Here is a 16,639-nt window from a genome sequence, read left to right as displayed (position 1 = left end):
GGGCAGGCCACACTGGAAGACACAAAAAGGTCAGTAAGGTTGGATCTAGATTGTGAGGGTGAGTCCAGGTGGAAATAAGCCCAGAGCAGGATCGATGGGTCAGACAGACCAGGCTGGTACTCATAGCCCAAAGTAGGGTTTTGCTCTTTATTCCAAAAACATTAGAAAACACTGAAAAAGTTATGCAATATCAACATTTATCATAATAGCATACATTTGTTGTAAAAAAAAACCCCTGAAATATGGAAAAGTTAAAAAATTACATTGTGTGGTATAAATATTAAGATTAGAATACCACTTTTGCTTAGAAGGAAGTCTTAATAAGTCACAAATTCTGCCTTCAGTATCTTAATTAGCGTCCTCTTGGAAAGGATTCAGCATCTATTTCTCATGGCTCTGTGTAAATAATGGTTTTATACATCAAATAATAACTTCTACAGTTGCAGAGTATCAAAAGACAGATCTATAGACACTTCCAATGAAAAAGCGCATGCCACGGGTTGGGGTGCTGTTGTGGTGTCTGCGGAGTCTCACCCTGGCTCTGAAGCTGGACTCAGGGATATGACCAGACTAACTGAGCTTACAAGAAACTAATAACCAAAACCAAGATCCATTCGATCATTCATAGTGAAGAGTATAACTGGTAGAAGGATTAGACTGTTTCATCCTCTAGGCAGAACATTTATCTTTATGGCAGTTAAAAGAAAAATTCTAAGGTTGAAGTAGCTCAATGTTGATGTTTACTGATGCCTATCCAAATTTGGTAATGCATTCCTCTCCTCCTGAGGCTGTTTACCTCCCCGCTGTGATGCTTCTACACTCTTGATGGCAGGACTCATACCTGTCTGTATACTAGTGTCTGGTATGCATAATATACCATGAACTCAATAAATGTTTGTGATTGAACCAGGGACCAGGTTATGTAGAAAAACCTGGTAGAAAAACCTGGTAGAAAAACCCTCTCCTCTGTGTTCAAATGGATATTGTCAAAGTTTGCTTAAGTATCCTTATTTGCATCTTTTACTAATCAAATCCACTTCTGATTGATAAATTCTTTTTTAAAAATTAATAACTTTGCCAGGTTACGTTCCAGTGTTGGTCCAGGACCTATTCTTTTCCTTTAGGATGAGTATGCACATTCTATCTCCAATTCATTACTTTCTAGAAAAGAGACTTTAATGCTAATTAAGTCTCAAATCTTCATAAACAATTCCAATAGTACTTCATCATATAATAAATATCCTTTCCAAGCACCAATGCGGGGAAAATTCTAAAAAAGAATTCTTTGCATGCAAACTTTAGCATTGTTACATGGTTGGGGACTTCTGAAAAAATGCACTGTATTTTTCAGTAAGGCAATTCCTTATTTACAATTTTAAGAACAGAGAAATGACTATCAAATTCACTCTAACATTCATTTATCAAACACATTTATTACTTACTGTTGAGGGTCAGGGGATACAAACAAAAAGAAGTGTTTCCTGCCTTCACAAAGCTCACAACCTCAGGAGTAGCCCTATGGGTTATAACTATCAACACAATGTGTAAGTGCTGTTGCTAGGTTTTGAAATCAAAACGAAGGAGAAAATAATTATGTTGAAAAGGGATCTAGAAGAGTTAGGAAAGGATTGGAAGGAGGTAATGTCAAGCTTTACCGGACAAGAAGGATGAGAGCAAAGGCAGCCTTGTGGTGAGCAAGCATGAGCTAATGCACAGAGGCATAGTCAATGATGTTTCCAGGAGATAGGGAGTAAGTATAGCTGGAGCATAGAAAGCTAGAAAGGAGGGTCCTAGTCAGATGATACCGAGCCTTAGCTGTCACATTAAGGAATCTGGGCTTAATTGCATGGGGAAAAAACAAAAGCTACAGGGCAAATTTTCCTCCAGGGATACAGAAATCCTGTAAGTTTACAAAATGGTGCTTAAAGATCCACAAATAGTTTGAACATAGGTTAATAGACGTGGTCTGGGGTTCCTTATGGATAATGGTAGTTTCCTATATAGCATGTATACCAAAGCACAGGTGCCAGAGAGTAGTTTTCCATTTGTAAAGATGTGACTAGGACTAGTTCTGGGAAAGCTATACATGTATGTCAGATAGGATCAACAATGAGTTCTTTACCAAGGCAATAAATTACTTTCTTGCTATTGTTATTAACAGACTGTGATACCAAAATCTATAGATTTCTTAAAATCTACCCAGTGCAAAGACATCAATACACTGTCAGAACATTTTATTAAATCACCTCAAATCAATCGGCCATGAAACATGACAATACAGAAATATGCCTGTGTTATTTATCATCTTAATTTGAGTGAATATAAATTATCCCAATATAACAATATAACCTGATAACGCAGAACCATCATAGATTCTCAACTGCGTAATACATAATAAAATGAAGTAATATGTAATTCAAACTTTAAAAAGTCACAATACTAGTATTATTTTCTTTAAATACCTATAGTACAACAACAAAATCCCAGAATTAAAAGTCTTGACTGACCCCTTGTGGTCAAATAATTTGAAATAAAAAACCCAGCAATATTTACCACCATCTTCAAAATCATCTTCAGTTATCCACCATGGCAATGCATCTTTCTTCTTCACTTCTCTTTCAGGTTGTCTAGGTGTTTTGTTTGAATTCTCAAAAGAATCATCTGAAAGCTAAATCGGATATAAGCCACTGATTTTAAAGAATCCCAGATTCATCATTAAAAATGTTTCTCTTCCGTCAGGCTCTGGGCTGATGGCTCAGAGCCTGGAGCCTGCTTCCGATTCTGTGTCCCCCTCTCTCTCTGCCCCTCCCCCATTCATGCTCTGTCTCTCTCTGTCTCAAAAATAAACATTAAAAAAAATAAAAAAAAATACTTAAAAATGTTTCTCTTCATTGTACATAAACAATTTTCTCAGCAATAATGTATACATTCTTATTTTCAGATATGTGGCTAAAATAACTTAAAAATCAAATATACAACTCTGAACATCAATTTCATATCCAGAGTTAAACAAGTAAACTAACCAGAAAAAATCAATGATAACAACAAAGAAATAAAAGTTATCAAGAAACTTGATCAGAAAGAAAAAGAGAAGGATACAATCCCCTTCTAGACATCCTCTAGGGTCTAAGAATAAATAATGATTGAGCAAAAGTACCTGGCATCACTCTAGAAGAACACAGAATTCTAAGACCAGAAGAACTGAGTTTCAGGTGTTTACCAGAGAAATCAACATTTTGTCACAATGATTAATAAACTTTAATCAACTTTCACTGTCCTTTTCTACTCTTCAAGTCCAAATTTTACTACAATCCTAAATCCCCTACTCTAACCCTAATCGACCCACCACCTCCACCACCTGGTCAGTAACCTGCCCTCTTTCTTCACAGAGAAAATAAAGACCTTCACTCAAAAACCACCCTCCTTTCCCTCACTCCACCATCACACTCACCTGTTAGACACTGCTTTCCTCTTTCAGAAAAGAAATTCTTTCCTCTACTCCTGGGAGAACCTGCAGAGGGGTCACTTCCTGCCTTTCTAGGTCCTTACTTCCTTGGTCATCTCATGTTATCTCTGTCTCTGCATCCCCTCCTCTCTCTCCACTCCCTCCTTCCCTCAGGTTATAAACATGCCCATCTCTGCCTCGCCAGGGCCTAGCACAGCACCTCGCACAACTGTGGAATGAAAGAATGAACATTCAAGTCTACTCCACTTTTCTTAAAAAGGCAAAGCAAAACAAAACAAACAAGATTAAGATCCTTATTCCTACCTCCTCTTTACCACTTTTCCTTTACATACTAGCATCGTGAGTTCACTGCTCAACCCTTTAGAATCTGGTTCCCATCCAAAACAGCTCTCCTCCAAGTTCCAAAGGCCTCCTAAATGTCACAAATAAAGGACCACTGCTAGTCATCTTTCTTGATCACATCATGGAACTTGATACCGGTGACCAACTCTTCTCGAATGTCTCTACCTTTGATTTCACAGCATCACTTCCTCCAAGTTATACTTCAGCTCTGTGACCTCTCCCACCTGTCTATTTTAATAGGTCTTGGCTCTTTTGCCCATTTCTTTAAAGACTTCCCCAGGACTCTGTTCTTGGTCCTTTATCTTCATCCTACACAACTTTCCTGGAGAAGAAACCAACATTTATTCCATACCTGCTCTATATCAGGACCTATCCCCAGGTTTCTCAATGTTTAAGCAATCCAATCAAGATTTACAGAAGGGGAAACAAGCTCAGAGAGATTAAGCAACTTGCTCCAGTTGTTACTGTTAGTAAGTGTTACACACCTGGGATTTAAACGGAGGTCTGATAACACCTGTCCACTTTCCAGTACACTATGTAATCCCCCAACTGGCACCAGAGTGCCCTTTCACTCTAGTAAGTGCCAGGTTACTTCCAAGATGACAACACACAAATTTCCACCTGCCAACCAAACAATTCTATCTCAATGACTTATAATAGTGTCAACTTTAAAGTGTTCCAAAAGAACTCACGGTCTTCCCTGACAACCTGACAATCAGGCAGGAAGCAGGAAAAGGGAAGGAAAAGGAGTCTATCTGAATTTTAGTTTTATCACTTTCTACTCGGTCTCTACACTTGGTCATCACCTAGAAATGTTCCATTCTCTCTCTTCCCCATATCTCGCTGTTTACCAAATTCTGACAATCTGCCACAGACTTGGTCTATTCCTCTTAAGCCCCATAGCTACCTAAGAGTATGGAAGGAGTAGAGGTTTTGGGAGCCAGACAGATCTGAGTTCAAATTTTAACTTCAAAATATACTAGCTGTTGCTTAGAAAAAATTATCCTCTCTTTTCAGTTTATTCATGTGTTGAAAACCACTGACCTTGCAGGCTTGTGACAAAGCTCAGAAAACGAAATGGAGAGTGCTCACCCTACTGTCTAATATATACTAGGTATTCTCACTTTTGATAATCTTCCACAATGCTTTTCAGGTTACTACCATTAAAAACAAAACAATACACAAAAGCAAGTCCCCAGAGAGTAACTGTGCTGGTGAGCATATGAAGTTGGAAACCTAATATACTAAAACATGGCTGGTGGGAACATAAAGTGGCACAGCTAGTTTAGAAAATAGTCTGGCCATTCCTCAAAAGGTTCAACACAGAGTTACCATATGACCCACCATTTCCACTATTAGGTATACACACAATAGTAATGAAAACACACACCCACACAAAAACTTGTACATGATTGTTCATAGCAATATTATTTATAAATGCCAAAAAGTGGAAAGAACTCAAATGTTCATCAACTGATATGTGGATAAACCCAAAAAATGGAAATGCCATTGAGCTATAAAAACAAATGAAGTACTGAAAGATGTACAACATGAATGAACCTTTAAAACATTATGTTGAGTGGAAAAAGCCAGTCACAAAAGACCACATACTGAATGATTCCATTTCTGTGAAACGTCTAACATAAGCATATCTTCAGAGACAGAAAGTAGATAGTGGTGCGCAAGGCTGGAGAAGGGGTAACTGCTAACAGGTACAGGGTTTCTTTTGAGGATAAAAATGTTCTAAAAGTGATTGTGGTGATGGCTGCATAGCTGCGAATAGGCTAAAAACCACTGAATTGTACACTTTAAATGGGTGAATTGTATGGTATATGACAACTCAATAAATCTGTAAAAAGAAAAAAAAAAAAGCTGGTCCTACCAATCTCCTTATAAAGATATGTAAGCCATATCATTGAACAATCTACTGAACAATTTAGCAAAATGACTAAAGAAGTTACCATGACTCTAAAATCATGGTTTTTATTATTAAAAAATGAGACATTAAAAAATGACCCAAATCTCTAACATGAGATAAAAGCTTTTATGGGTTGAGATTGAATATGAGAGAAAGATATGGAGGGAGAGTGTTGAAGGGATGGCAAATAAAGGGCAAAAGGAAAAAAAACTGGTCTACACTGCTTTTATCTTTTATAGTGAAAACACTTTCTATAAGCTTAATTTTCAAAATGTGCCCATATTTGAAAATAAAAAATCAGTTTCCAAATGAGAAGTGAGATTCTTACCCTCAGTATCTATTACATTCAGATAATTATTAAATGCGGTTTTTAAACCTTACAACAATCCTACAAGGTAGGCATTATTTTTCCTGTTAATTAAACTGAGGTTTTCTACTACATCGTATATCAAACTCCCTTTATGAACAAGAATGTTAGTATAATCATTTAAAATGTGACTCTCCTGGGGGCACCTGGGTGGCTCAGTTGGTTGAGCGTCCAACTTCAGCTCTTGTGATGATGTCATGGCTCATGAGTTCAATCCCAACATCAGGCTCTGTGCTGACAGCTCAGAGCCTGGAGCCTGCTTCAGAATCTGTGTCTCCCTGTCTCTCTCTGCCCCTCTCTGGTCACTCTGTCTCTTGCTCTCTCTCTCTCAACAATAAATAAATGTTAATTCTTTTTTAATTCTATATAAAAAACAATTTAATGTTTATTTATTTTTGAGACAGGGCGAGACAGAGCACAAGCTCTGTATTCACTGTAGCATAAGTGAATAAGGGAGAAGAGGGGTATAAAGCGAGTGAGGAGGACATGAGCAAAATCATCCAGGGCTCTGTAAACCATGGGAAGGAGTTTGGATTTTATTCCATTTGTGATGGGAAGCCAATAAAGTGTTTTACAAAGAGGAGGAACAGTCTGATTTACGTAAAAGACGGCACTGGCTGCAATGTGGTGAAGGAATGCTGGGACAGTACGTAGGAACTGTTGTAGTACCTCAGGTGAGAATATGTCACCATGGATTGGGATGATGGCAGATGAAAGGAGAGAGAATGAGGAAGATGACAGATATATTCTGGAGGAAGAGTTGACAGAGTGTGGTGACAGACTTGTGAAGCTGAATGCAGGACACCTCATTTAGAACACAATGGGGAAGTCAGCAGGGGGAGCTCTCACACTCCATCAATTTGTCATCAATTGCAGACTCCAACAAAGAAGTGTATCTTGCATTTTCTAACAGAACAAAGCCTACTCTACTACCCCAGTGGGAGGAAGGAAGGTTTTTCTTCATGCCCAGCAACAGCCCTGCCAATGAGAAGCCATCACCATCCTCAACTCCTGTTTTCCGCCAGTGGACTTTCGTTCAAAGCAGCCCCTCCCAACTTCCTCCTTTTCTCTAGAAAATAACGTCCCTCTCCTTTGATCTCAGGTCTTGCTTATGGGTTTGCCATCATTTGCATGTCCCAAATTGCAGTTCCTTTGCCATTCCCAAATAAATGATAAAATAACGGGCTGTTTTAACCTTGAGGTCAACATTACTTGGTGATCAGAAGTGGGATCCAGAGAAGACTCTCAACAACTACGAGGCTGGTGAGCAAACAGGTGCCTGTACCCACTGAGCCAAATGAGCTCATTCTTTTCTCCCCGACCCTGGAGTCTGAGAGTATGTGTCTCCTGGTTCCAAGCTCTGCTCACTTTGCATTTTGAGTTCTCTGACTTTATTTAGGATCTATTTAAAAGCTTTATTCTTTCTTTTTTATGAAGGCTTTGTCCTATCTGGTGAGTACTCATGTTTTTCTGAACTTCTGGTATTGACTAATGGGATCATAATCCCCTAAACTCTCTCAGGACAGCCCTCCTCCTCCTGGGATCCTGGCTGGCTTTATATTTAAAAACTATGATCCTCCTGCATGCACAATGCTAACAAAATAGACCAACTTAACTAAATTTAGAACTTCAATGACTGTCATGGGGGAACTTTTGATCTCCTCCAACTTAATTTTCTCAAAACCAAATTAGAAGACCATAGCTCTAAAATTAAACAAACTGCATGGAATGCCTGTTTTAATTAGTACCCAAAGACTTCCATACATATTGACTCTAAAATTACCCCTTTGCAAAATACCATTTCTAAATTAACTGAGGCTACAAAACAATTGAGAGAATTCAAAAGGGCTTTTGAGTGCTCTTTCCCTTCCCTGGATTCTTCATCTCCAGACACACAGCAGTCATCCTGTGCTCTGGCCACTCCTCTGGGGCCATCTTCCTACTTCCCTGCAGCAGCATCCCAGCCCCTCCATACCCTTTCCCTTCCTCATTCTACTCTTCTCTCTGGATTTCCCTTTTCCTCCTTATCTCTCCCTGCTCTCTTCCTCTGAACCTAGCAGAACCTCCTCCTTTAAAGTTAAGCCCCCTGAGGATCCAACTGCTAAACTCCTGGTTTCTTATGTTCTCTGTACTAAAGCTGAACTACAAGCTAGAGTCGAAGACTTTGCCAAAGTTACTGAGGATCCTCAGAGATTTGCTGAGTAATTTAACATACATATTCAAACTTATCAACTTAGTTTCTCAGATTTATATCAATTAGTTCACACGCTTGTTGGTGAGGGCCAGGCCTAACACTGGATGAAACTGGCCTGATAGAAAAATCCTGAAAGAGATTTAGAAAAACAGATCTCTGACTTTTGGCAGGACACTCACTAGAGGTCTTCACAGAAAAATTGCAAAAGCTTTTCCTAAACTTGTTAATTGGAACATCATTCAGGCTTGTGCACAAAAATTCGATAAACCTGTTATTATTACAAATGACTTCAGGTTATTTTTAATGAAAACTTCGGTCTTCCTGTAGATGTTGAGTCCCCTCAGGTAGCCTTTAATTCTATGTTCATTAACCAGCTAAATCGGATCTTTCCCTTCCAGTTAAAATGACCAGAATGGAATGGGAAACTACATCTGCCCTAGATTTGGTTAATATAGCAGTTCACCCGCATTCTAGATGATTCGACTAAAAGACCACTAAAATCCTTAATTTTCATCTCCAACAAATGTAGGCCCCTAAACAAAACCAAAACCCTCCTGATGCCTGCCATTATTTTAAAAAACCAGGACACGGGAAAAAAGGCTGCTACAAACTCAAGTGCTCCAGATGCTGTCAGCCCTCTAACCAATCTTTCCAATGTTCTCCTAATCCCCAAACACTGGGCTCTGAGGAACAAAAGGGGCTTGTCCCAATTCTCTGTCTCAACTGGCTCAAAGAAACAACCCTCCAGACTGGGAATGAATTTCTATCTGTACTCACTGCCACTGGAGCTACACTCCTGGTGCTCAACCCACCACTATAAAGCAGCCCGTGCCTCAGAGGAACAAAACCGTTCAAACGGTGAGGTTCCTACCTCTAATAAATCTATTCCCTCTGGTTTAGGTCCTTTAAGAGGTACCCACCCTTTTTTCCTTAATTCTCTCATCCAATTCACTTACTGGGCTGAGATTTCTTAGAAAAGTATCTTGCTGGAATTCCTTTTTCCAAAAAGGGGTAAGCAATTCTAGAATTTGATAGAAGCAACCAAGATTGCCAAGTTGGTGAATCAAGTGACCTTTCAACATCTTTTACTTGCTTCACTTCTGACAGCACTGGAACTAATTCTAAGGGCACTAACCATTGTCCCAATTGGATCAGTTACCACCCTTCTTATGGGTAAAATCCTCAAAGCACCTCGTACTAAGACTCAAATAGACCCCACAAAAGATCTCCCCCAAATTAATCAATACCCTATAAAGAAAGAAGCCCTTCAAGGCATCAAGCCCAAAATAGAAGATTATAAGGCCCCGGGACTCATCACCTGCACTAGTCCTTGTAACACCCCTATTTTACCTGTAAGAAAACCCAGTGGCTGAGGGTGGAGGTTTGTCCAGGACCTCCCAGCAATAAATATTATCCCTTAGCACCTTGCTGTTCCTAACCCAATATGCTACTAGCATCTAGTCCTACTGAAAGCAAATTTTTCACTGTAATTGATCTCTGTGTGCATTCTTTAGTATTCCAGTTGATAAATTAATATCTTTCTGCCTTAACTTGGGAAGGAAGACTATACATTTAGATAGTAATGCCCTGGGGTTTTATAGAAAGTCTTACTTCTTGCAAACCTTAAAAGCTGACTAAATGATATAAAATTTTCTGGAGAACCTACCTTGTTACAAAATGTAGAGGAGTTGCCTCTCTGCTCCCTTTCCCAAGCCTCTTCACAGGAGGACAGAATGTAGCTGTTAAAACTTTTAGCCTTAAAGGGACATAAAGTTTCCAAGGAAAAACTGCAGTTTGCTCAAACTCAGGTTTGATATTTAAGACACCTGATCTTGGAATAGGGGTTCATTTAGATCGAGATAGGCTTTGTGGTATCCTGAAACTCAAAACTAAGAGCCAATTATGTGGTTTTCTCCAGCTAGGTGACTACTGTCAAAAACTGGGCTCCAAACTTCTCCTATGGTCCAACCCCTGTATATCTTACTTAAAAACAACAAATATGAATCTATTATTTGGTAAGATCAGAATTACATAGCCTTTGGGGCCTTAAAGAAAATCTTAATAAAGCCTTCTGCCCTTGGACATCCTAATTATCAGCTCCTCTTTTCCTTTTTGCATATGAGAAGGGAATACCTTTGAAGTACTCACCCCAAAATACGGAAGCTGTCATCAACCCATGGGATATTATAGCCAACAACCGGACACTGTGGCACGGGGATAACCCCCTTGCCTCAGAGCCTGCCCTTTTGGATAAGGCCACTGAAGAAATAATCATGGGAACCCCTTTAACCACCCTTGTGCCCCATGCAAAAGCCCCTCTGAATCCTTACCACACTCAACACCTTTTGGCCAGCTATCTCACCTCCTATGAAATCCTCCTCGCTGCTCCTCAGTAACTCCTCCTCACTGTAATAACCTTGACCCTGCTATTCTACTCTCTTTATCCTTCTGATAAAACCTCTCACCACCACTTGATGTGGACAGATCACCTTTTGACTATCCATGACAATTAATAGATAACCCTAACCAATGCAGATTTTTCATGGTTTACTGATGGGTCTTATTTAAAGAATGAAAATGGTATTGCCCTGGGTATGCAATTGCAACACCTTTTGAAATCATCAAGGCAGCACCTTTACCTTTGGCTACTTCGACCCAACAGGCTGAATTATATGCTCTTACTCAGACTTGTACTTTAGCCAAGGGTAAAACTGAAAATATTTAAATTGACCATATGTCCTTCAGGCAGCCCATGACTTTGGGATATTATAGAAACAGCCAACTTTCCTTACTTCTAATGGGAATAAAATTAAAAATGGCTCTTATGTCCTAAATTTACTAGATGTCAAATTTTTGCCAACTGCCCTGGCTACTATTAAGGCTCCTGTGCATTCCAGACTTGACTCCCTGGAAGCCAAAGGAAACTACCTTGCTGATGTTTCCATTAAAGACGCTGCTCTTAAAGGAACCAATAAGCAATCCTCTGTCATGGTCCTAAGAGATGTTGCCTCAAATGATAATCTAGAAAAACTGACAAGATATATCCAAAAATTAGCCCCAGAGAGGGAAAAACTATATTGGAAATCTAGTAATTGTTGGTTTGATAAAAAGAGAGAACTCTATCTTGAGCCAAATAATAACGCAGTCCTGCCAGACACCTAAAATCTCTTTACTAACCATTGTACAAGCATTAATTATTGCTCTCCCGATAAGATGATAGGCTTTATGAATCAATTCTGGTACAGAAATATTAACAAGCCCACAAAAGTGCCTACTTTGCTTGTTCTACCTGTCCAAAACACAACTCTGGGAAACCCATCCACACCACCCACTGGCATTTTAAGTTGCCCAATAGACCATTCGAAGTTCAGCTCCTTTCCCATGAATATAAATGTTTTGGTCATGGTTTGTTTTCTCACTGAACTGAAGCTTTCCCTTGCAGAGAGGGTATGGCCCCTTCTGTAGCTAAAATCCTATTAGAAAAGAGTATTCCTACCTAAGGAGGCCTTCTCAAGCTTCAAAGTTATCAAGGCATTTACTTCACTGGTCAAGTTTGTCAATAGGTCTGTGCTGTTTGGCCAGTTCTAGAGTACTATCTATGCTCACAACCTTCAATCCTCTGGGCTAGTGCAATGCACTAACAGCACCATTAAGACTCAACTAGCAAAATTTGTGGAAACCCTTCAACTAACTTGGCCAAAAGCACTGTGATTGGGTCTTTCTAAATCTGCGAACCATCCCCTTTGTAACTCATTAACTCTGACCCTTTAAGACAGTCACAGAGCCCCTGATGCACCTGGCTCCTGCCTCGTCTGACCCACAGCTGATAAAAGGAGATATACTCCAATACTGTAAAGGCCTGATTCCTTCTGTTGAGAATAATCATGCTTTAGTAAAACTGTCCTCATGGCTTACTCCTGGGAGACAAAGCCTTAAGCACCACGACTCGCAACCCAGAGATTTTGTCTACTGCAAGACACATCAAAAAGTTCTCTCTTCAACCTCACTGGAGGGGCCCTATCAGGTACCGTTAACCAACTCTTGTGCCACCAACTTTCAAGAAATAGACTCCTGATTCACATGTCACATCTAAAGACAGCACTAAATCCAGGCTGGACCTGCATACCAATTGGTGACCTGCAAGTAAAGTTTCCAAGAATTAAAGCAGACATCTGATAAAGACGACCTTCCCGACATGACTGAAGCAGGCTTGCATACCTTTTCTCGCTGTTACTTCTTACTCTATTTTTCCCTCTTCCATGGACAGATATTGCTCTTATTCACATTTTCCAATAACTGGTTGTTGGATTTGTCACCAGAAACCTCGATCGAGTCCATAGGAACAGGGATACCTTAGTTCACCCTAAAAGCAATTTCACTGGAATCCCAATTGCCACTCATGCCTAAAGTGTTGCCCAGGTCCCTTTTATAGGTTAGAATATTAAATCCACACATACTTGTTCCCTGCCTCAATTTAACCCAACCCTGGGTAGGAGAAATGAAATCCCTTGAATACATATATAAAACACACTGTAAAAGAGCCAAAGTAGGACCATTTGTAAGCTGGCTGTCATACCTACATATTTAGGAAGACTTTCAGTATGTGATAACATTGAGTCTTGGTTGAATAATGCTAATGCCTTTATACCCACAAATGGGTCCACAAATGCTAATTCTTCTGAGGGAGCCCCATGTGCAGCTCCTGGCTACTCTTCTATACATGGAGGTTTTGGTAATGGCCCTGATGCTTGAGCAATTCATCACCTTGACAGCTGAAGGATAAAAGGACAATGTGCTCTTGCTATACTCACTGTTCTGCTTTTGCTCATAACTAGCAGCTTCCCACTGGTCCACCTCACTAAACCTTCATGGCAACCTTGAATGAGAACTTCCAAGAGGCATACACAACTCCAGGTTTGCCTCCATAGAGAGAGCCTTTCTCCCTTCAGTAGAGCAAGTACTAAAAGACACAATTGGAAATCTCTCCTTAAATTAGGAGATCTGGTCAGTTCTATAAGCCAAAGCAGAAGCAGCCCAACAATGATCATTCAACTCACTGGCTAAAGTAGTTTTAGACAATCACAGAGTTCGCATTACCTACCTGCTGAGTAAGGATGCGTCTGTGTGACAGACACCACCTACTGCACATGGATAAACTACTCTGGAAAAGTAGAAACCCAATTGCACAAAATTAGGGAATAGGCACATTAACTACAACAAATTTCACATGATTCTCAAAGATCTTTTATTTAGCTGGCTACCTTCAGGCCTAGGGTCATGGTTCAGAACCAGTACACAATTTGGAATTGTCATGTTTCTTTTAGTTACGTTTTATGTAATAATTTTTAAGTTTTGCAGGTGTTGGTCGTCAAACTTTTGTAGAAACCAGGTACTCAATAACGTGATGCTAGCTCAACACTTCAAGATGATCTCCAACATGTATGACCTCAACAAGATACAGATATAGATATAGACTTTGGATGGGAAATGCCTGAGAGTTTTCCTTCCTAAGCTTGTTATTCAGATATGGTCTTAAATGGGTTCTAACTGCCACACACTTTCTCTCTGGTGGGACATGACACCCAGAAAAGGTCCTTCCTGGCACGGAGAGGCACAGATGACGTATTTCTTGGTCAGTGATGCTTTTGAGGAAAGATCTGGATCCAAAGGGGAAAATATGAAACTAAATAAAGGAAACTACATTTTAAAAAGTCAGGAGGCCAGAAGGGGGAGCTCTCATGCCCTATCAACTCATCAATTTCAGACCCCAAAAGGAAGAAATGTACCTTGCATTTTCCAACAGGGGGAATAATGAATTTCTCCAGGCCTAGCAATTAGATCAGCCAACAAGAAAATACAGTGACTACTTTTTTCCTCCAATGGACCTTCATTCAAAGCATCCCCTCCCACCTTTCTCCTCGTTTTCTCTATAAAGGTAATAGTTCTTCTCCTTTGATCTCAGTACTTGCCCATAGTTTTGCCATAGCCTGCAAGGTCTGAAATGCAGTTCCTCTGCCATTAAAAAATAAACCCATTTTGCTGGTAAAATAACTTGGCTGTTTCATTTTCAAGGTGGTCAAACTGCATAGTAGAGGAGAAAGAATTGAAGGATGAGTTTCTTGTGACACAAATTTACAATACAGCTTTTAAAATGATAAATTTACCTCTTTCATGAACTTTTCAAACTCTTCATCCAGCTCTTCTTTGGAATAGTGAGCCATAATCAATAATTTTCACTTCCCAAAGTAAACATTCCAAAGTATTTACAACACTGGAAACACTAAATAACAAGAGATAAATATTTTTTGAGAAAATTCACAACACATCATAAGAACAACCAAACTTAAACCTCAGACATTTCTCTTACGATTTAGCATATATGCACAGTTATTGACCAATAACCTGGACAAAAGATTCCAAATTCATGAATAAAACTGCTTTGGAAAAGCAGCTTTCACAGTTTGCTTTGTATTCAGGGTCCAAGATTACATTTTCATTGTTAACATCCAAGTGTTAAAGGGTGACCACAATATTTCCTAACTCTATGGTGTGTGTGTTACATAACATTCCTGAAACAAAGCAGGTCCTCTCAAGGAATCTTTCAAAAATTTAGTATAAACGAGCAAATTCAAAAGACCGTTTCTTTTTTGCAAAGCAAAGGACAGTACGTGCTGCCTTGTCATTCAGCTAGTTATCAGCCCCTAGTAATAGTTTTGCAAGACAGACTGTTTCCAGATACAGACAAAATGCAATTCATTACGGTTCAAATCTACCTAAGATAAAGTTAATGAAGTATCCAAATTAGAACAAATTACGTTTCTTTTGGAGCGTGGGAAGGCCAACAAAACTATGCAATAGTGACTCGTGGAGCAAAGCTCTCTCTGTCCCTCTAATGAACCCAACCAACTTTCAAATCTGTCCCAGTTTCGGGGCCTCCTTGAGGCTGCTCAAATCGCAGCTTCATTTTCCAGAAGCGGTGGAGGGGGGCTCTGTGTGTAAACACCCTGGACAATATTTTGCCCAATCTGCAGAATAACACCTCCCTGACTCATTAGCATTTCTGATCAGTTGAGGATGTGTGCGGTTAAGGTCTTAGCCCCAAGATCTCGGTCGGAGGCGGATCCCCTCAAACGGGCTCCGTTCGGTGGGGCCCTGCTCCAGGAAGCGCGGGTTCCAGAGTGGCGAGAAGACAAAGACGCACTTGAAGTAGAGTGTGGGCGGAGGAGGGGAGTGACCTGGGAAACTAAAGCCCTGGGGAGGGGGTCTGAGGACAGTCTCGGTCAGAGTCAACCGAGTGGGAAACAAGTGTCTATGCCTCACCTACCTCGGTCTCTGAATTCCGCGCTTTCCCGGAAGGTCTGCGGGGGCTCAACAGTTACCAGGGTAACACACTTCTGCCGCCTGGCTCTGGAGTCACATGACCGGAGCTGGTCACGTGGCTTGTGGGCTCCACGGAATAGTGGTCAGTGTCTTTTTTGCTCTACGAGCGAAAGTAGGAATTGCTGCGGATCAGGATAATCCGGAGGTAAGAGCCGTCGTTGCCGCACCAACAGAGAATGCACAGATTTGCTGCGCTCCTTGGGAAAGTGGACTGCACGAGCAGGTCACGAGAGCCGGAACACTGGCATGCTGGGTGTTGTAGGCCCAGCCCGTGGCTTCCTGGGAAATGTAGTTTAGCTCCCCTAGTCCTGTATTTCCGCAAGTCTCGACTCTTTCTAACCTTCCCGCCCTTGTGGTTTCGGCTCTGTTTTCCAAGCGGAAGTTTTGAAAAGCATAATAACAATATATTGGATTCTTCCATGTGCAAACCGCTGAGTGGGCATTATAAGAGAAACTCAGATCTGTGAGAAAGCATACTGTTATCAGGTTAGGGGCTCTGTTCCACCATCTAGTGGGCAAGAAATTGAAAATACACATACACGCCCTAACCCGCTACTGGTCTCCGAGCCTCTCTGTGGTGTCCCTCTGCCCCTCCCTTATTCCCACTCTATAGTGGCATCTTACAATTACTTTCTTGGATTTTAACCTCCCTCCCTTCCCCCCCCCCCCCCCCCCCCCCCCAGTTCTTGCTCTAAAACACACACACACGTACACGCACAAGTTGGAATTTCAGAGGACCATTTGGGATCATGAAAGCAAAATCAACAACAGTTGAAAGGATTGCCACTGGCAGACATAGGCTAAGGATGTCATTATCACCAGTCTAAACTTTTCATTCAGCAAGTGTTTATTGTGATACAAATGTATACATGCCAGGAGCTGTGCCCTCAGATAAAGATTTGAATAATAATAGAGATTTTTTAAAGCTACTATTTATTGAACATGTAGGTTGATAGGAGATGCACGAGCATT

At 40.4% G+C, this 16,639-nt stretch overlaps 1 protein-coding gene across 1 annotated transcript in view; it reads right to left on the bottom strand.

The window, feature by feature from the left end:
* The window catches only part of CEP162 (centrosomal protein 162), a 114,174-nt gene extending 98,302 nt beyond the window's left edge, over positions 1-15,872 (bottom strand). Inside the window, exons 1-3 of the mRNA XM_019442772.2 lie at positions 15,612-15,872; positions 14,452-14,567; positions 2,554-2,668 (exon numbers count right to left, since the gene is read on the bottom strand). Coding sequence (XP_019298317.2) covers positions 2,554-2,668; positions 14,452-14,508 — 172 coding nt within the window. The 5' untranslated portion in view covers positions 14,509-14,567; positions 15,612-15,872. The remainder of the gene's footprint in view (positions 1-2,553; positions 2,669-14,451; positions 14,568-15,611) is intronic.
* Between the last annotated feature and the right edge of the window lie 767 nt (positions 15,873-16,639).

This window comes from Panthera pardus, unplaced genomic scaffold (genome assembly GCF_024362965.1).
Source record: "Panthera pardus isolate Hobbes unplaced genomic scaffold, ASM2436296v1 HiC_scaffold_17, whole genome shotgun sequence".
In the NCBI taxonomy this organism is placed as follows: domain Eukaryota; kingdom Metazoa; phylum Chordata; class Mammalia; order Carnivora; family Felidae; genus Panthera; species Panthera pardus.
This window is presented reverse-complemented; position numbering and strand designations above follow the sequence as displayed.